Source organism: Leptidea sinapis, chromosome 45 (assembly GCF_905404315.1).
Source record: "Leptidea sinapis chromosome 45, ilLepSina1.1, whole genome shotgun sequence".
Lineage (NCBI taxonomy): Eukaryota > Metazoa > Arthropoda > Insecta > Lepidoptera > Pieridae > Leptidea > Leptidea sinapis.
The window spans coordinates 4,881,269-4,902,373 of NC_066309.1; the positions used below are offsets into that span (position 1 = coordinate 4,881,269).

Consider the following 21,105-nt stretch of genomic DNA (forward strand, 5'->3'; position numbering starts at 1 on the left):
GATATAATATATAAATAATATATAATATATAAACCAGTGAGAGGCTTCTTTGCACATGATGCCGGCTAGATTATGGATACCACAATGGCATCTTTATCTGCTGTGAAGTTGTATTGTGTAAGCATTATTGTGTTTTGGTTTGTAGGGTGCTGTAGCTAGTGGAATTACTGGGCATATGAGACTTAACATCTAATATCTCAAAGTGACGAGCACAATTGTAGTGGCACTGCATTTTAATGAGCAGGGTGATTCAATTACCCTTGGCTGAATGTCCTACTCTCATCCCTTATTGTCTATAAATAGGGATGATCACCTTTTTTCATGTCAAAACACACATGTCCAGTGATGGCTGAGAAAAAATCAAACACTGTAAGGCAGAAAAAACGAGACACTGTATCTTGACAATTTACATAAAAGACAACATACCTGAGTGGAACCCAAGAACTGTTCTGGATCAACATCAACATGCTGGAATGTGGGGTTTGAAATGTCTTGATTCAATATCTCTGACAACCATTTTTGAAGATTTACTTGGCTTTTTCTGTTTGTTAAATCATGTACTAGGACTATACCTTAAAGAATTTTAAATTATTGAAATGACATTTCATTAGTAACAGGTAAGCTGGACAATGGCTGATAAAAATTTTGAGTTGATTTTTTGTTTTACATTTAACCGATTCCAATTAAAATACGTAATAACGTACAAAATCCACCAACAAAATTTCGTTTTAATGTGGTATTACTCTAGCATACTCAGAGTTTCACTCATTCCTCAAATAATTGTAATTTTTTGTTACTTAAATTGTAATCAATCTTAATATACTAAAAAAATTGTTAATACATACCATGTGTGGGCTGATAAAATACATTTCTTGTGTTTCTGTGATTGTTTGATCCACCAACATCCCATAGTTCAACAAAAAATGTGTTCTGAGCTTGAGTTCCTTCTTTGTATCTGTGCAATTTAACTTCTAGAGAACACCCCACTGTCCATCCAGGTGAAAGTAGGGGTTTATTGTGAGCAATTAAATATGTAAGAGATGTCTTTCCAACACCTGTCATGAGAAATAAATTATAAATTAGTAAAATATTTAATTTCGGTGACTAACTTATGTATCAGTTAAAACATTTTACTTTAAATAAATTATTTTTTTGTATCAATTATAATACGTGTTTATAATTAGATTCGATAATATTTAAATTTAAAAATATACACATGTAATGACAGATGGATAAATAAACAAACTTTGAAACTACAAAACAAACTTTACAAGTACAAGGTTAGCGCGTAATTTTTTAAAGGTTGTCCAGCCTGGCATAAGTGTCATGGTGTCAATTTTTATCATGTAGCCGCAATACATATAGCGTAGTAAAATTTAAAGTAAATTAAGTTTAAACATAAATTTTAGTTGTTAAAAGTGAATAATATAACACATGAATATTGGTTTACCAGAATCGCCAAGGACAACAACTTTAACTTTCTCAATAGCAGCCATTCACAGGTTTTTATCACAATCGTTTTGTTTTCTCTTCTGAATTCTACGTTATTTTGACATTTAATAATTAAATGACAGCGTGTCAGTGTGGCCAACTTACGAAACCTAGTGCATGAGTAGTAAGAACTAAGAGTAGTAACTTGTTAAAATAAATTTTATGTTATTGTAAATTTTTTTATACTTTTATAGAAATCAAGACTCGCTTTAGATTCACAACAAAAATCTAGATTTAGATGCATTTATAGTTTATGTTAATTTTAGGTACTTTATTGTTTTACGTTTACCTTTTACTACATCAATTGATTCAATCTTTTTCAATATGTTTTTATATGAGCGACAACGTATGCATTTTAAACGAACTTTAAAAACATATTGATTGCAGTGCTAATCTTGAAAAAGGTGGACGGTCTAAATTATCAATAATACGGTATAGGTATATTTATACCTTTAAAAATTGAATGCAAGCATAGACTTTTGTATCTGACAATTGACAACCGACAGTTGAAACCACTGTCAAAGGGCAGGTTCGGGGAAGTGAAAATTAACTATTTTATAAAAATCAATAAAGAGCTTTTCTATTCGCCATTGTATATGTATATTGTAAAATTATTATTAATTTGGTCGTCTTTATTACAATTCTAAAGCGAAAAATAAAATGATACGATCGCGTGCTATGTACTTAATTCAAGAATTTCATTTAATAAATTGAAAATGTTTGTGGTACTTGTAATAGTACTGGCATCGGTTCAGTCTGTGTTTATGTATTGTGGCCCTTATAATGGTCAAATATGTAAGCATTATTCAACTGGATACGTCTGGTATAATAGTACGGGTGGACTCGAAAATGAAAATATCGCCACGGGGCTTTGGAAAGAAATGATATCAACACTTAAAGAACCGTGCAGAAGTAAAGCAGAAAAACTACTTTGTGCTTACGCCTTTCCAAAATGTAATAATAAGGATGGGGTTGGCTACTATGCCTTACCTCTGTGTTATGAAGATTGCATTGCAGTGAAGATGCAGTTTTGTTTTAATGAATGGGCTGTTATCGAAGAGCAGAAACGACGTGGTGTTTTTTTCGAATCTCGAGGTCATTTCCGGTTTCCCGATTGCGAAGAGTTACCGAAATTTTCTGGGAAAGGCTCTGAAATCTCTTGTCACTATACAGGTATCACTGAAATGGATTATAGTCAAATTACAAAAACATGTTATCATGGTAATGGGAGATATTATCAAGGGACAGTGAATACAACTGAAACTGGTCTTGCTTGTCAAGCTTGGGAAACACAGTATCCACAACAGCATACAAGACCACCTCTAGTATTTCCAGAAGTACAGAATGCTACCAACTACTGCAGAAACGCTGGTGGTGAAGAGAAAAAGCCTTGGTGTTACACAATGAACCCCAATGTTAGATGGGAGCACTGTGATATTCCAATGTGTGCCAATTCTAGTGATGGTGTTGATAATGAAAATGGTCCCATAGTTATGGAAAACTATTTCACTCCTACTTTTGTATTGATTTTATCAATTGGAGGTCTTGTGGGTGTTTTGGGTATTGCCTCCATTGCTTTGCTCTGTCACTATGTATTAAAGAATCACTACTCTAAATGTAATATTACAAATAGGAGAAATTTAAATAATGTGGATATTGATTTGGACAAGCTTCCTAGCAATATGGCATACCACACAACTGGAGCCCAGCTGAATCCAAAGTTGGAAAAGTTAGAGTTTCCGAGAAATAATATAATATACATTCGGGATCTTGGACAAGGTGCATTTGGTAGAGTGTTTCAGGCAAAAGCACCAGGCTTAGTGCCAGAAGAAGAATTTACTTTAGTTGCAGTCAAAATGCTTAAAGATGAGGCTTCCCATGATCTCCAATTAGATTTTGAAAGAGAGGCATGTTTATTGGCTGATTTTGATCATCCTAACATTGTAAAATTATTGGGTGTATGTGCTGTTGGAAGACCAATGTGTTTACTGTTTGAATTTATGGGAAAAGGAGATCTAAATGAATACCTCAGAGCCTGCAGTACAGCACCAAATTATCCACCTGGTGTTGAGAACCGAGAAGACATGAGACTTCTAGCAACTCCACTAAGCCATTTAGATCTGCTACATATATCAAGGCAAATTGCATCAGGAATGGTGTATCTGTCAGATAGAAAGTTTGTACATCGGGATCTGGCTACAAGAAATTGTCTCATCAATGATGATATGGTAGTGAAAATTGCTGATTTTGGTCTATCCCATAAAATCTATTTACAAGATTATTATAAAGGGGATGAACATGATGCCATCCCTGTACGGTGGATGCCACTTGAGAGCATATTATACAATAAATATACCCTTGAATCAGATGTGTGGGCATATGGAGTGTGCTTATGGGAAATATTCTCTTTTGCTTTGCAGCCATATTTTGGTATGACCCACGAGGAAGTAGTTAGGTTCTTAAAAGATGGCAATGTTCTTGCTTGTCCTGACAATACACCTAGATGTGTTTACGACTTGATGAAACAATGCTGGAATCATCATCCCAGTGATCGTCCAAACTTTAGAGTGATCTATCAAACTATAGATAATATTCAAGTGATATTAGAAAGAAGTCATTCGGAGTGATAATTTAAATGATATTTTCTATGTTCATATATTGACTGTATGGATATGTAATGCAAAAGTAGCTTTACAATTGATATGATCTTTTATTAAGACATTTTGATAAATTTTTATGTACTTACTTTGATGTTGTAAACAAAACCTGTTTACAAATTTTATAGGTTGTATCGGTTTTGCACAATTAACATTTTTATTGCTCATTTTTAATCATTTTAGTTTTTAAATTAATTAATAGTCTACAAAGACTGATTTTTTATTATAACCAGTATTCAAATGTAATTATTTATACAAGCGCTGTACATAAACTGTAAACTTTGTTACTTTTACGATATAACAGTTATTTTAATAACCTTTATTTATGTTTGGTATCATGTTTAGAATAAGTTCTATACCCGTGAACAATGTGTTTGCCAAAACATCAATAAAAGATTATATATTTTGTTAAATTAAGAATGTGAAAGAAATACTTATATTTTTATATTTAATCATAATTATAAATAAGCCACTTGTACATCATGATTTCAATATTGTCACTTAAGATCTTTTTTATTGAAGTAGTCGTTACTTTGCGGAAATCCATAATAATACAAATTATTTAAGTTTTCTTTAGTGTTAATTCCGCCAATATTTGTTTTGAGTCTCGTGCCAGGTTTTGGCAAGACAACACATCCTGAGGATGCCTCGTGTAGAGGCGAACACATGTTGAATTGTTTATAAACAAATATTGGCGGAATTAACCCTAAAGAAAACTTGAATCATTTGTACACATAAGACCTGCCAACTTCCTTCTTAGAACAAGAGACAATTGATACTTTGGATTCTTTTAAAATTATTTTGATATTATTCTGCCCCGAGATAAGAATAATTGTCGTCAGATGACAACAATTATTCTTTAGTAGATACTGTATTTCCAACTAATTGAACATGTACAGTTGAAATGAATGAAAATACTGGATGCATTTTTATAGATAAGGTTAAATGTAAGTAAAATAAGAGTAAATGTTTTCGTACATTAATTATGTAGCGTTCATTTTGCATGACTTGGAAACAACCCAGCTTGCAAATCAATTGGTGATTCTTGATTGTGACAATACATAATAATATTATTTTATGTATTGGTTTTACCAAAGGGTAATTAAATTTTTACTAGCTATTAGTTCTCTCTAATATTCACTTCACTGCCACTGATTAAATGTTATTTTATATTTGTAATTATAATCTTAAAGAATCTAGAATTTATATTATTATTTTGGTGCAAAAAGGCGAAAACATCGGTTCCATAATGGGTCGAACAAGTCGAATGAAATTAATTTTAGAATTCTATATATGAAATCTCATATAATGATGTGTGAAACTCATGTATGAACCTGCAAGAGATTTCATATATAGAATTCTAAAACTTGTTTCGTTTGGCTTGTATAAGTGTGTGTTCACCTTAAGTGTCAGAATGCAGAAATGTAATGGGTACTTATAGGTTATTGTGACAAGATGGTACTCAAATGAATTAATTTAAATTAGCACCAGCTTTTATCTGGTTATTATTATTTTAAAATAATTGTTTGCGCTAAATCTTTGAGGTTTCATTTGCTGAATGTTTTTTATTTATTTTTGAATGGAGGCTTCCATGAAGCATATGAATAAGCTAGTTATGTTGTCAGTTCTTGTTAAGATTAAATTTGTAATGATATTATGGTGTCTCATTTTTCATATCCTTCATTTATTTAACTTAGACCAGGGCTGCCAGATAGAGAAACCTACGCCCACGCCAATAATTTGGAAAATGGCTATCGAGCTATCGCCTATCATTATCACAAAAACGAGCAAGACATCGGTCTTAGTACCTATATTATGTTTTGCCTTCTAGCCAAATGTCATGTCTTCAAAGACGTCAAACATTTAATAGGTCAGAAAATTTTCGTAAGCAGCATTTGGATTGCTCGGTAAAAATGTGTTCCGATTAAATTGTCGCCAATTATTCCCATGTACACATTGACCGGAAAACGGCGTTGAGACCCTTTTGGCTTCTTTTTAATACGCTTTATATTACCTTCAATTGTATGTTTGTAACTGACTTCTTTTGACGCGATTTTGACCCACTTTAAACGGCCAGATTTCATTCAAACTTTGTAAATTTATCGAGGACCAATGACAATACACTAATTTGATAAGATTATTCAATTTGCAAACTAAGATTTTTGTCAATTTATATAATTTTTTCTATAGTCGATAAGGCAGGAAATGATGTTAAAGTACTTAATAGTTTTAAAAATACGCTTTTATAGAAAATTTAAATAAAAAAATGAAAGATAAATAATTGTTAAAAACTAGAAAAAAACACGCTTAATACAAAATTCAACTAAAAATAGAAAACAAATTTTAATAAATCTAAATTGAAAATAGTGTAAACAATAATAATATTTTATTGTAAAAAAATAGCGTGGGTGGGTTTTTTTACACTATTTTCAATTTAGTTTATTAAAATTAATTTTCTTTTTTCTAGTTGAATTCTATATAAAGCTTGTTTTTTAGTTTTTTTAAACTATTATTTATTAGAATTTTTGAACACTTTCTCGGTAGGCCAAAATTATTAGGTAGATTATTAAGACGTCGGCAAAGTAACTATCTACTTTCCTGCCTAAATCGAACGTCTTGCAGGTGGTGATAATTACTTTCGAAGATTCCGCTACATACATAAATACAGCCCGTCAGTATAAAGCTAAACTAATTATTATTATGTGAATGTTACAGGTAAAATGACTGAAGAACGGTACGTCACCGAAGTACCTAGTAGCCTCAAACAATTGGCTCGACTCGTGGTCAGAGGGTTTTATACAATCGAAGACGCCCTAATTGTTGATATGTTGGTGAGAAATCCATGTAAGTGTAAAACTTATTTAAGTAGCTATGTCGCCTTGTTTTCTTTTTTATCATAGAACTAGTTGACCCGACAGACGTTGTTCTGTATATAATAAATAAAATAATGTTTTTCTTATTAATTTGCCAATAATATTTCATAACATCAAGAATTATTTCGTAAAATATGCTCCCTGTTGTTGTTATGAAATTGTTTCACAGCAGAACTGTCAAACTATGCGTCAATAAATTCTCATAGAATATATGTCTATATAACAAATATCGGACGGCGGGGGACACATCAAAGGAAAAACAAAATTGTTGTTTTTATTTAATTCCGAACAGTTTCATATTTATTCACCTTTTAAACCTTCCCTGGACTTCCACAAATAATTCAAGACCAAAATTAGCCAAATCGGTCCAGCCGTTCTCGTGACTAACGAACAGCAATTCATTTATATATATATATATATAGATTAAGAGTAACTGCTAACATGTTTTTGAATTTGGAATCACAATAAATATATTTTTAGAATTTATTTTATTTTATTTTCTGTAGGTATGAAGGAAGATGATATATGCGAACTACTGAAATTTGAACGCAAAATGTTAAGGGCTCGAATAGCAACACTAAAAAACGACAAATTTATTCAAGTTAGACTTAAAATGGAGACTGGTAAGTAGAACACTATACGGACACTTCAAACTCCGTATATATATATATTATTTACAAATATTTTCAAACCCCTTCTGATGTTGGCTGAAAAGGCTATCATAGATAAAATGATGAGAGAAAAATATTTTCAAATGGATCGCAACCCAAATCTTTTAATAAACTATTTATCATTTAATTAAAACCAAGACAATATAATAGTTTGAGATAAAAGCAAACTTATAATTAGGGATCCTGTCTGAATAATCTTAAAAAAACAATGCACGCTACTGAGTATAATTGATGAAATAACGTCCAATATTAGCTTATAATCCGACAACTTCGTGCGCGACCGAGCCACCGGGTGACAGACGGTGGGAGGGACCGGGTATTAAAGATGTCAGCGGGTAGCGGGTGGTGTTGCGGGGAAGGGCAACGCGTGAGACTGCCGTGAGTCACATAAATTGATATAGATTGAGTTACATTGCGGAGCAACGCGTTTATTCCGGCACTCTTATTCTAAAGGCGTAGTCCCTAGTCATGGAAGTCAGCCCTTGTCCATCCGATCCAAAAAAAAGGAGACAGTTCGGATCCGGCAAACTACAGGCCTATTGCTATTACCTCCCTGCTCTCCAAAATCATGGAGAGCATAATTAGCCGTCAGCTCTTGGTATACCTAGAGGGTCACCAGTTGATTAACGACCGACAATACGGGTTTCGCGATGGTCGGTCGGCAGGTGATCTTCTGGTATACCTAACACATAGATGGGCTGCGGCTATTGAAAGCAAGGGGAAGGCCTGGCAGTAAGCCTGGATATAGCGAAGGCCTTTGATCGTGTATGGCACAAGGCGCCCCTCTCAAAACTTCCATCATTTGGGCTTCCCGAGAGCTTGTGCAAGTGGACCTCCAGCTTCCTCACTGGGCGCAGCATACAGGTCGTTGTCGACGTAAATTGCTCGGTTCCGAAGCCCGTGAATTATGGAGTGCCCCAAGGCTGTGTGCTATCTCTCACGCTGTTTCTTCTGCATATCAATGATATGTTGGACACCTCCAACATTCATTGCATTCATGCAGACGACAGCACAGGTGATGCCGTATACATGGGCCATGCAGGTCTCTCTCGGGAAATCGTCGACCAGTGCCGAGAGAAATTTGTGTCTTCTATCGAGTCCTCTCTTGAGAAGGTCGCGGAATGGGGTAAATTGAACCTTGTCCAATTTAACCCCCAGAAGACTCAAGTTTGCGCGTTTACCACTAAAAAAACCCCATTTATCGTATCATCGCTTTTCGACAACACTTCCCTTAAAGCCTCGCCTAGTATCGGAATACTGGGTCTCGAAATTTCGAGCGATTGCTAATTTCGTGGTCATCTGGAGGGCAAAGCCAAATTGGCTTCAAAGAAACTGGGCGTCATTAATAGAGCACGGCAATACTTCAAGCCGGCCCACATTCTAGCGCTCTACAAAGAGCAGGTCCGGCCACACATGGAGTATTCCTGGTCTGGCGCACCCCAGTATCAGCTCGATCCATTAACCGCGTGCAACGTAGAGCAGCTCGAATGGTGGGGGACCCAGTGCTCTGTGAAAAAAAAAGCGGCGCTTATGTGTAGCGTTTTGAATTGTACAGCCCTCTGGAAGTGTGATTTCTGCATATCTATTCGATGACTGCGCTCAAGGTACAGGCGGCCTTAAGAATAAGCTCCCCATCTAAATCAATCAATCTCAACAATCAAACAACAAAAGCTAAATGATGTAAAATTCATCATCATTATATATATATTTTGGTGAGCCCGTATGGGATATATATGTTTTTTCCTTTTCTTTTCCCAGAATAGAATAGTACTACTGTCATAAAGTGTGTGCATATTTTTGTATTTGGAGAGTAGTACATACGAACATTGTAAGTGATTACTACAACCCATTTACTGCATCACAAAAAGAATCGTACGGCGCTGGTGAGTGTAGGTGTTGAAGCAAAGTACCTATGGCGTATCAACCTGGTAACAACAAAGCGGTATTATGTTTCCCTATCTTATACCTACATAGGTGCTCTGTTAACACAGAGCAATTCTTATATGTTTTGGTTATGATTTTACAACGCTTATAGAGATAAGTAGTTAAGTCAACGATAGTTACGATTTTTTATCTCAAGTACGCCACAACTGGAGATAGACTGAATTTTGGGAATGGCCGTTTTTCATAATTTTTGTTTTTTCTAAATATAGTTGAATTACGAGCTATGCGCACATTACAAGTTATAGAACAGTAGCGTAGTGGTCTCCTTGAAATCTATACCAACGTCTTGGTGGAGCGCTAGGGTTGACGTACAAAAAGATTGACAACGCGGACGCCGCGGCGCAGCTAATTTTACTCGGACAGCGACCACTCTCGTACGGCGTGGCACTCGATGGTTTTGTCTTCCCAAGATTGCTTAGCGGCGATGTAATTCATGTGTGTGTGTGCGTCGATTCGGGCGCTCTAGTAAACTACTGTTACTGTATTGTGCTTTGGGCGATCTCTAGAATTATTAATTCAATATATTTCAGGACCGGACGGTAAAGCACAAAAAGTTAATTATTATTTTATTAACTATAAAACATTCGTCAACGTAGTTAAGTATAAGTTAGATCTGATGAGAAAGCGAATGGAAACAGAGGAACGCGACGCGACGAGCCGCGCTAGCTTCAAATGTCCGTCGTGCGGGAAGACATTCACTGATCTCGAGGTAAATATTTTTTGAAATATTATCTGACTTTGTGAATTACGACTAATGGTCTACAAATATATTATTAGAAAAGACTTCGATGAGAAACGATCAGTTCAATCCAGTTCTTTTATGATTATGATATCATTCTTTGCACTTTTGTAGTAGGCTGGGGGATCGTACAACTTATCTTCCTGGATTTATTACGCCTTACATTGTACTCAGACGCACGTCCTACAACTTTCGAGATACTACCCACATTGCGAAGTACACTCGGCGATAATTGCTCGGACGGTGACTGCCGCGACAGTCACACAGATCAAAAATGGCATATTTACAAGCACACGCACACATAGTGCCGCGCGCCAAGATGACTTGGAGTATCTGTACACTTATGCTTCTACATAATACTAGAAAATAAACGTATAAGCGCTGGTGTCCCGCAAGGGTGCGTGCTGTCCCCTACACTGTTTCTTCTGCATATCAATGATATGCTACAAATCAGCAATGTTAATTGCTATGCAGACGACAGCACAGGGTATACCTCCTACAACGGCCGCGCCAACATGTCCGGGCATTGCGTCGACGAGAACCGAACAAACTTGTGTCTGAAATCGAGAATATGCTTTGCAAAGTCTCGGAATGGGGCCTACAAAACACTTGTGGGTTTATCGCTAAAAAGACTCCTTTGTCGTATCCCTTCGATTCGAAATCACTCCTCTAGCTGCCACAGCCTGTATCGGCATACTTGGCGTCAATATATCGAGCGACGTTCCGTGGTCACTTGGAAGAGAAGGCCAAACTGGCCTGTAAAAAGCATGTTGGTGTACTCAGTAAGACGAGACAGTACTTCACTATAAGCTACCGCCTGCATCTATATAATGTATAAAGTCGGCCTCATATGGAGTACTATTGTCACCTCTTGTCATCCCCGATGGGCTTGAATCTTTGGCGTTGCGTAGAGATGTGGGTTCTCTCTGCACCTTCTACTGCATTTATCATGGGCAGTCTCAGGGCTCAGAGGAGCTGTTCGGGTTGATTCCATTAAATTTTATTTCAATTCAATTCATTCACCCGCATTCTACCACCGGACATTACGTTGGACGTCTGGCGTTCCACAACCGCGCGTTTTGCTAGAAATTTCTTGCCTCGCACAGCCACTTTGTGGAATCAATTTTTGGCTGCGGGTTTCCCGAACAGATACGACTTAGGGACACTCAAAAAAACAGCATACTACGAACTTAAAGGCCGGCAACAAATCTCTTGACATCTGTTGTTGCGGAAGTCCAGGGGCGGTTGCCTCACCTCTCCCCATGCCGTGAGACTCTTGCCCGTAGGCCCCTTCTTATATCTATAAAAAAAAACAATTACACTCGTTTAAATCCTTAAAAAAGATTTTTATTTATCTGTAACACTCGCGTTAATCAAAGAAAATACTAGGACAAATACGAGGGGATTTCCAAAAGTTCGTGGAAGGAAAGGGTTTAAAATAAAATTAAACAATAAATCTATTTATTCTTTTCAATATAATCACCCTTAAGCTGAATACATTTATTAGATCTATAAATTATTTTTTCTAAACCATCGTAAAAATATTCTATTCCTTGTTTGGTAAGGAATTTTATTACAGCACGGTATTCAATGCTCTGCATAATTTCCGTTTTCTTCCGGATTAACTTGTTTACCAGGTGAGTGTTCGTAAACGAATGATGTAATAGGGCTGAAATTTATATATATACTAATGATGAGTCCCCAATTAGAATGACACTAAGTGAGCGCCCCTACCCCCACTCCAACCCCTCGATTCCACGAACTTTTGGACCTCCCCTCGTAAATAACCGCTGATAACAGCTGAAGCCAAATGCCAAAAATTTGAAAAAGTTTTGTTTTTTAGGCCGACCAATTATATGACATGATGACGCAAGAATTCCGATGCACATTTTGTAATCAAGTGGTAGAGGAAGATCAGTCTGCACTCCCTAAAAAGGATTCTAGACTGCTGTTGGCTAAATTTAACGAGCAGTTGGAAACGTTGTACATCCTGCTAAGGGAAGTCGAGGGAATCAAATTGGCACCAGAAATATTGGAACCGGAGCCAGTGGATATAAATACCATCCGAGGGTATGGACTTTTTTTTTAAATGAAAATAAGGGAAGAGACGAACATGACGTTCAGCTGTTGGTAATTAATACGCCCTGCCCATTGCAATGCAGTGTCGCTCAGGATTCTTGAAAAACCCAAAAATTCTGAGCGGCATTACAATTGCGCTCGTTACCTTGAGATATAAGATGTTAAGTCTCATTTGCCCAGTAATTACACTAGCTGCGTCGCCCTTCAGTTGGAACCACAGTGATGTTTAACACATTACTGCTTCACGGCAGAAAAAGGCGCCTTTGTGGTACCCATAATCTAGCCGGCATCTGGTGCAAAGGAGCCTCCCACTGGTAAATTGGACTGGCCTTGGCTGCTTCTACTTTTTAATGAAACAGGCACGCCTAAAAATAACACACGACACAAAATAGCCACATAATCAACGTGAGCTGTTTTTAAGGAACTTTCTTCCACAAAATACCAAGCAGGAACGCACTTTCATACGCGGTGTTTCCACGACGAAATTTTTTGTCTGTGCTGGAATTTATAAAATGTCTTCTCAATATTTATTGAATTAGGCGTTACGGAATTGCGGAAATCCATAATTATACAAATGATTTAAGTTTTCTTTAGTGTTAATTCCGCCAATATTTGTCTTTAAAACAATTCGTGCGTCTCGCGTGAGTCTCGTGCCAGATTTTGGCGAGACAACACGTCCTGAGGATGCCTCGTGCAGAGGCGAAACACGTGTCGAATTGTTTTAAAGGCAAATATTGGCGGAATTAACACTAAAGAAAACTTAAATCATTTGTATCTTCCCAATATATTAAATTGAGCAAATCTCGCAGACGTAAAATATGATGCTATGGGCTTGCAGCTAATTTGGGAATTCTTTTTGTAGACTAACAAATAAGCTGGCAGGAATGCGACCGTCTGGAGAACAATGGTCGGGAGAGGCCACCCGCAACCAAGGTTTCTCTGTTGAGGAGACACGGGTGGACATTACTATCGGAGACAATGACAATGCCTCAGACGGCACCACGCTCCGGAAAGAGAGGCCTGTCTGGATGGTGGAGAGTACCATCGCTGCTAATGAGCAGGTAACGTACAAACTGGTTGAAGAACTTTTACGGCCGTCCATTAGTAATTCCGTTCAATGACTTAACCTGCTGTGAGTAGACAGATGATAGTAAATTAATGACTAAGTAAAATTTCTCAGCATTTTTTCTCCCAAACCAAGGGGAATGTTCACCAGCTATATTAAAATATTGGATATCATCAATATTTTTAATGATAATTTTATTTTGACCAATCAAATCGTATATTCAACCAATCCCCTCTGCTTTTTTGTTTTTTCTTATGAACTATGACGTAATTTTTCGTGCATGTGTAATGTGATATGACCACGGACACGTAGCATTATTTTTTTGCGCCTAGACAAAGGGAAAGGGCTACCCTCTGGGATAACGACGGAATGCCTTATTTCTAGTGTTATATGTAATGAATTTGAATGAAATACTACATATTTAAACCTAAGCCTGCGTTGGGTATGTGGTACTCACGTTAAACCTAAGTGCGTACCCACTAAACACCACCTGAGATTGGCTTTGGGCAAGCACCTCTAAGCCTTCATCGAAAGCGACATTCTCTTGGGGAGCGAGAGGCGCAAGCGGCACTCCCTATGGAGTATCCGCTGAGATTAACTCGTAGCAGTGTGTCCGTCACTCTAATACTTAGAGATGGAAAATATACATGGAAATAAATAATGAAAAAAATAAAAATATATATTATGTAACATGTTCCTTTGATTTTAATGTAAAGGCATAAAAAAAGGTATAAAAATAATATATTTTTTCTTAAAATTTACTCCTTTAGAATTCATTTTGATGTCATTTCCAATATACTAGATACTACTACCGCTTCGGAAACAAATGGCGCTCTGAGAGAAAAGAAGCGGCGCAAGAAACTCTCCCAGCATTCTTTTTTTGCGCTCTTTTCAATAAAAATATACAATATTGTACAGTCATTTCTATCGCTATAAAATAATCATAATATAGTCCGATCACTTAGATATTCAGCTGTGGAGTAATAGGATTTACGACAGAGCCATTTTTTTTTATAAAACATTTAAATTTATTTATAGATAATGCCTGAACAGTGGCTGGGACTTAATTATAAAAGTGTATACATTTACCCTTAAAGCTATTATGTATCTTATGAAGCCTACTAGAATTAGTTAGAAGGAATCCCTTATTTCTAGTGTTATAGAAGGAATCCCTTATTTCTGGTGTTATATGTAATGTATTTGAATGAAATACTACATATTTATAATACTTTCAGAGCGACAGTGTACACTCGACCGATATGGCTCTAGAGAAAGCTGCCAGTAGTGCCACCAACGTTAAGAGCAGCGGGAAAGAGAAAACTGATGACATTATGTCTGTCTTGCTCGCACATGAGAAGCAGAATCCCGGTACACTTTTTCTCATACAATATCATATCTAGGGCTTGAAGTCTAATATAATAGAATTAAAATTTTAATTTAGTTTCGATAGTTAGCATCCGAGTTCTGAAATACTGGATTTTTTATGACAATAAGGGACGAGACGAGCAGGACGTTCAGCTGATGGTAATTGATACGCCCTGCCCATTACAATGCAGTGCCGATCAGGATTCTTGAAAAACCCAAAAATTTTGAGCGGCAATACAATTGGGCTCGTCACCTTGAGACAAGATGTTAAGTCTCAAGTCTCGTTTGCAAAGTAATCTCACTAGCTACGGTGCCATTCAGACTCTAACACAATAATGCTTACACATAACTGCTTCACGGCAGAAAAAGGCGCTGTTGTGGTACACATAATCTAGCCGGCATCCTATGCAGATATGCCTCCAACTGGTATATACCTAGTAACTGTCAGTAACTATTTAAAAATTTAACTTAAATGTAAATTCAACATTTTGCTAAAACTCATAGCGTATTCTAATATCTAAATTTAAAACAATTAAATGTTATTATTTCTCTCTTATATGAATAAAAAAAATCGTTAACTTTATCTTAAAAAATAATGTTATTCTAAGATATGTATTGTACATAGGTAATATGGATATCCGATTTCTATGATAGCGAGGAATGTACGCTTGAGAGTTCTATCGCCATTTAGATTGTAATTCTTTATTTTATTTTCTGTGTATAACATCTTGACTGTTGCTTCTCAATATATTCTTGATAATGTAATGTATGTTCATAGGCACATAAGTGAATTTGCCAGAAACTGTCATAACCATAATGTTAACATCAGGAACAGACGTAAACTGATGATGCCTACTACTCGGCTAAGTCGAGTTAGTAAGTCTTTTGTTGGGCGATGTATATGCTTTTACAACAAGATCCCAGAAAATGTTCAAAACAAAAGTATTACGTTATTCAAAATTGTTAAAAAACGTTTGTGTGGTAAAGGTTACTATAACATAAATGACTTTCTTAATGATACCACAGATTGGGAATGGTGTGACCGCCCTCAGGCTATTAAATAATAAGTTTAGTTGTACAATATTACTTTGTAAACATATTTATTCGATGAAAAAAAAACCAGCTGAGTTTGTTGCGCCCATTCTTCTCAGGTCTCAGTCAGGGTGGTAGTTTTTTTAACTTTCAATAAGTGATTTTTTTTCACATCCTATTTTGAATAAAAATATTTGAATTTGAATTTATGACAAGGCCTCAACATTCTGTTCTCTATTATTGCTATTTGTTACATCTTCTGGGTGCAGTTTCTAGGCACGAGGTGTAACCGAAATCCTCTCTATACCCAAGTAATTTAAATCCAAATATTTTTATTCGAAATAGGATATTATATCATTTATTGAAAGTTAAAAACCAACCACTCTATCGAAAAAGTATGCCTCAGACCTGAGAAGAACGGGCGCAAGAAACTCAGTGAGCTTCTTTTTTTTTCATTTAAATATGGTAACAATGTGAGCCTGAGGGCGGTCGCTCCATTCCCAATCTGCCCCAAGTCATTTTTGTAATTAATAGTAGGTAAGACATATTTACGTAAGCCATATTTAGGTTTGAATATTTTCAGGGTTGTAAAAGAATTATATAAATCGCCTCGCAAAAACTAACTTGAACTTCCTCCTGAGTGAGAGAGGAAAAAACAAATCATTATTATTTTGAGGTGATAAATTGCAAATAACAATTTTCGAAATTGAACGCAGTGAGCTATTTGACAATTTCTTTAATAGTTTATTACGATACAAGTGCGGAAATTATGTCATTTCGCCACGAGATCCGAGACCCAATTTGGTATTTGGTCGACAGAATCGAAAGAATCAATTCCCGAGGTATTTAAACGCCCGAGCGCAGCGAGGTCGGCTACAGTCCGAGTAGGAGTTGATTCTTTTACCCGTGTTAAACACTCTACTTTTCATTTCGAATATGAGGAAAATAAAACTAGTTGTTTATCTAAACTATTTATTGATAATATGTAATAATATTAGTAGTAGTTACCTATTTAAAATTAATTGTCAAATTACGTCGACTGCTTAAATTTTAAATATGGAACTCACCGCGTAATTGTTGCGGCTTATTCCGCTCAAAGAAGTTTGCGCTAAGTTCACACTGGCTGTTTAGAAAGTCACATGTGCCGCAGAATTTTTATTAATTAGTTTTTTTAACGTAAAACTCTTGACAGCTGACAGCAATTCTATTTTTAAGGTTCATTCCGGCCCTTAAGTGGGAAGTAATTTGTATGAGTTTCGCATTTTCCACCCAATAATCAGATCAAAACAACATTACTTTCCGAGTATGAGAAATGAAAATTATATTCCGCACGCATCTAACGACATTTTTAGTACTCTTGTTAAAACAACAATTAACAAGAGTACTAAAAACAGTATAAGAGTATGTATGTATAGTATTAATTAACAGTGCGGTTTTCAAGGAGCTTTCTCCCTCGTACGACAAAGCTATGGAATGAGCTTCCTTGTGCGGTGTTTCCGGGACAATACGACATGGGTACCTTCAAAAAAAGCGCGTACACCTTCCTTAAAGGCCGGCAACGCTCTTGTGATTCCTCTGGTGTTGCAAGAGAATGTGGGCGGCGGTGATCACTTAACACCAGGTGACCCGTACGCTCATTTGTCAAAAAAAAAAAAAAAAGTTAAAAACATCGATTCAATTAAACTAAAAGCAAATGTGCATAAAAAAGTGCGGAAGATAATAATTACTTTCCACGTACCTACTATTTGAGCACACTTATTTAAAAATATTAAAAAAGACGTCGCATAGAAAAAAGGCATGGATTGTCATACACTTTTCTTAACTCATATTGTCTAATCAATACGAGTTTACGAAAAAATTTGGCACATAAAAAATAATCATGAATATTTTAGGCAACACGGCAGCGAGTTCGCTGAAGGGTGCGGAACCGGAGAGCTCCGATTCCAGTGACAATGAATCCAAAGATCCATATAATCTGACAGGTGAACCGACGACTGTTGGTAAGTTACATTACATTGATCACTCCCCGATCTATTTTCGCAGGTGTATCTATTACCCTCTCTTTAATCGAAACAATTGACGTAACTAGCAGAAGCACTGACCTGTAGGTATAAATACCACTGGAAAGGCTGTTCCATATGTTTGACAGCAAATTTTTGTGCCTATTTGAAGCGCCACTCGCGAGCGTCCAGAGAACTAATTTTGACGTATTAAGGCGACACTAAATGCCAGCGACCTTGAGCGATATGAGTTCATAGCTGCCGGCCCGCCAGCTGTAACAAAGCCAATATTTTCAAAATTCTTGAGTGGAAAACAGTTTATATGCTTACAATCCTCGTTATTCACTACTAATCTGAATAAATGAACCTACACAAAAAGTACAAGCTATAAGAATAACTTTTCTGAGAGAAGTACCAAAAAAATGCGTCACGCCATGCCACAATACTTGTTTAACTTCAAAGAAATGTGGTAGTTCAAAAAGGCTCGGCAGTGTTAATTATAACCAACAGCAAGCATTAGCAACCTACAAATAAGACTTAAGGATATGTGTAATAGGATTAAGTAGTGTTCATAGCTCGAAATGCTATACTTTCACCACAAAGCTTGTCTAAAAACACCATGTTTGCGTGTTTTCTGCTTACTCTTCGCCTTAAATGGCTGAGAAGGAACGTACAATACTCTGAAGTTTTGATTTAATTTATTTCGTTTTCCGTGTTATTCATACTTCAAGAATCAACGGAATAAAGTACACATTTTTTTCGTAAATAGTTTCCCACCGTTTCAGTACTGCAGACTCTCGCTTCATGGCCAACAGCGCCAAAATGGCGAATATCAAACAGGCACAAAAGCACTTTGACAGCCGTCAGTCCAGTGGTATATAATAGAGGTCGGTGAGCAGAAGGTATGGTTCATAAATAAATGAGACTTAAGAATGTGCCTGAAAAAGTCGTGTAACCAACTCGCGAGCTGGGGGAATACATGAAAATAACCGCCAAAAGAGCGCGGTGTGCGATATTTGTCTCGCATCCGTCACGGTCATCCTAGGAATTAAGATGGAATATCTCATGTGCCTTTAAATGTTGCCTTGCCACATGCCTTTTAAACTGGAACAAGAAAACTTGCAAGAGAATTGCGGCGAAAATAAGATAAAAATACTTGAAAGCATTTACATTTACCATCTCCGGCTCTAATCCTAAATCTGTGTAGAGCGAGATTGACTTTGGGCTGCTTTTATTTGTACTCTTTTATATTAAAATAGTGGAACCGACAGACGTTGTCCTGTACACACGTCTTAAATTTGAAAAATCGGTACAGCCGATAGGAGGAGTTCACTAACATACACATGAGCAGGAGAATTATATTATATGGACGGAATTGAGAATCTAAACCAATCTCAAATTCACTGGAACACACAAAAAAATCATCAAAATCGGTCTAGCCGTTTAGGAGGTAGATCAATAGTGAATCTAAACCATTCTCGAATCCACCTGAAGACACACACCAATCTCAAATTCACTGGAACAATCAAAATCGGTCCAGCCGTCTAGGAGGAGTTCAGTGACATACACACGCACACGAGAAATATATATATATATAAAGATTGAATTTTAGCTTTTGCTCCTACATAATTATTTTTTTCCTATAAGCAACTACTGTGAGGGGGTGGTGCTAGCGAAAGCGCAAATGCCATGCCGATTGGCTTGATTTTATTTTCTTGAATTTAATTATGTATTATTTTCATCAGGGCAGCCCTGTGCCTCTTAATAGTTTTTCTCTTTTAGAATTTTGTCTAACTATCTATGTGTGCGATCGCGCTTCTTCCTGGTCTACCCTAGGGTTGTCTCTGCCATTAACTAATAAGTGATTAAATTTCAGCTGAAATGGAAAGCGAAGACTCAGAATCTGATGATAATTTACCGACGGTAATGGTGAACGGAAAGCCTGTGGCTTTGACGAGCATTGATGATTATGTGATCGCGCGTATGACGCCTTCCGAGAAAGAGACATACATTCAAGTGTACCAAGAATATTACAGTAACATGTATGATTAGATAAATAATTGTTTGTAATAAATATTAATTGCGAATATGTTGTTTTGATAAGATTTGAGACTTATGACTAATGTTTGAACAAAAGAAAGATTGATATGTTTTTAAAGATGTATATTTTCTTCCTCGTGTAGTTCAGGTGTCGTGTGCAAGTAGTTGAAGTAGAGTAGAGTAAATGAATGAAGGTTGTATTTGACAGTTAGATGAAGGATGAAGTATGATTGACAGAGTAGGTAAACGAAGTAATATTCGAGTTATTTGATGGGTTTAGGTGTATGGCTCGATATAATAATTCAATTTAATACAGTCGACGAAATGAAATCTGGCGTCGACAACTAATTTGTAGAAAGCAAGTCTAGTTATAATAAAAGAAACAGTTACTGAAAACGTCTCCCTGTCGCCGATATGCACATGCATCCACAGTGCGGTTATCAAAAGATATTCTTCCAACTGTTTAGTAAACAGGATTAGTTTTCAAGGCGATACGAATGAGTAAATTCCTAAGAAGCGCGTATTATGTCGCGTATTATGTAACCATATTATGTCGCGAACAATCTTGTAATTCATCATCTCACATAAGAAAATGTCATGTATGAATGACAGTATATTGACTGAACTGACTAAGACTGAATCGAAGAATTGGTAAAAGAAGTAGACGTAAATATTACGATCGGGTTGGAAAGAGGCGATGATATAGATGGCAAATACGGTCACCTTTTTTATGAAAGAGAGGACGAACGAGCGTACGTGATGTTAAGTGGAGGAATCACAGAAGCGTTTCCGGCCTTTAAGGAAGGTGTACCCACTTTTTTTGAAGGTACCCATGTCGTATCGTCCCGAAAACACCACGCAATGATGCTGTTTCCATAGCTTGATTGTACGTGGAAGACAGTTCCCTGAAAACCGCACTCTAGTGGAACACCACACATCCAGATGGTGAGGATGATATCCTAATTTGTGGCGCGTCGTTCGAAGGTCGAATCGGGAGCTCTTCGGAACACTCCATGTGATAGATGCGGTACAAGAGACAATGAAGCGACGACACAATGTCAGGTGATCTAGATGTTCACAGAGCACTCCAACAATTCAAGCTGCTCTGAGTTGCACGTGGTAAAATGGTTTGAGCTGATACTCGGGTG

At 36.6% G+C, this 21,105-nt stretch overlaps 3 protein-coding genes across 3 annotated transcripts in view; 2 read left to right on the forward strand and 1 right to left on the reverse strand.

Annotated features, from left to right (window-relative positions):
* The window catches only part of LOC126977417 (rab-like protein 3), a 6,859-nt gene extending 5,270 nt beyond the window's left edge, over positions 1 to 1,589 (reverse strand). The window contains exons 1-3 of the mRNA XM_050826214.1: positions 1,451 to 1,589; positions 846 to 1,055; positions 427 to 572 (exon numbers count right to left, since the gene is read on the reverse strand). Coding sequence (XP_050682171.1) covers positions 427 to 572; positions 846 to 1,055; positions 1,451 to 1,496 — 402 coding nt within the window. The 5' untranslated portion in view covers positions 1,497 to 1,589. The remainder of the gene's footprint in view (positions 1 to 426; positions 573 to 845; positions 1,056 to 1,450) is intronic.
* Positions 1,330 to 20,004, forward strand: LOC126977407 (general transcription factor IIE subunit 1). The gene is made up of 9 exons (XM_050826193.1): positions 1,330 to 1,502; positions 6,864 to 6,992; positions 7,528 to 7,644; positions 10,167 to 10,345; positions 12,219 to 12,445; positions 13,317 to 13,515; positions 14,756 to 14,888; positions 17,810 to 17,917; positions 19,794 to 20,004. Exons 2-9 carry the CDS (start codon positions 6,869 to 6,871, stop codon positions 19,967 to 19,969), a joined length of 1,263 nt encoding a protein of 420 aa, XP_050682150.1. The 5' UTR covers positions 1,330 to 1,502; positions 6,864 to 6,868; the 3' UTR covers positions 19,970 to 20,004.
* On the forward strand, positions 2,022 to 5,802 carry LOC126977382 (tyrosine-protein kinase transmembrane receptor Ror2). Its single transcript, XM_050826147.1, has one exon. It carries the CDS (start codon positions 2,208 to 2,210, stop codon positions 4,116 to 4,118), a length of 1,911 nt encoding a protein of 636 aa, XP_050682104.1. The 5' UTR covers positions 2,022 to 2,207; the 3' UTR covers positions 4,119 to 5,802.
* Positions 20,005 to 21,105: the final 1,101 nt, after the last annotated feature.

Coding starts and splice junctions, on each gene's coding strand:
- LOC126977382 (XM_050826147.1), top strand. CDS start 2,208: ATGTTTGTGGTACTTGTAATAGTACTGGCATCGGTTCAGTCTGTGTTT.
- LOC126977407 (XM_050826193.1), top strand. CDS start 6,869: ATGACTGAAGAACGGTACGTCACCGAAGTACCTAGTAGCCTCAAACAA. Junction 7,645..10,166: donor TAGACTTAAAATGGAGACTG/GTAAGTAGAACA, acceptor AATATATTTCAG/GACCGGACGGTAAAGCACAA. Junction 17,918..19,793: donor AGGTGAACCGACGACTGTTG/GTAAGTTACATT, acceptor ATTAAATTTCAG/CTGAAATGGAAAGCGAAGAC.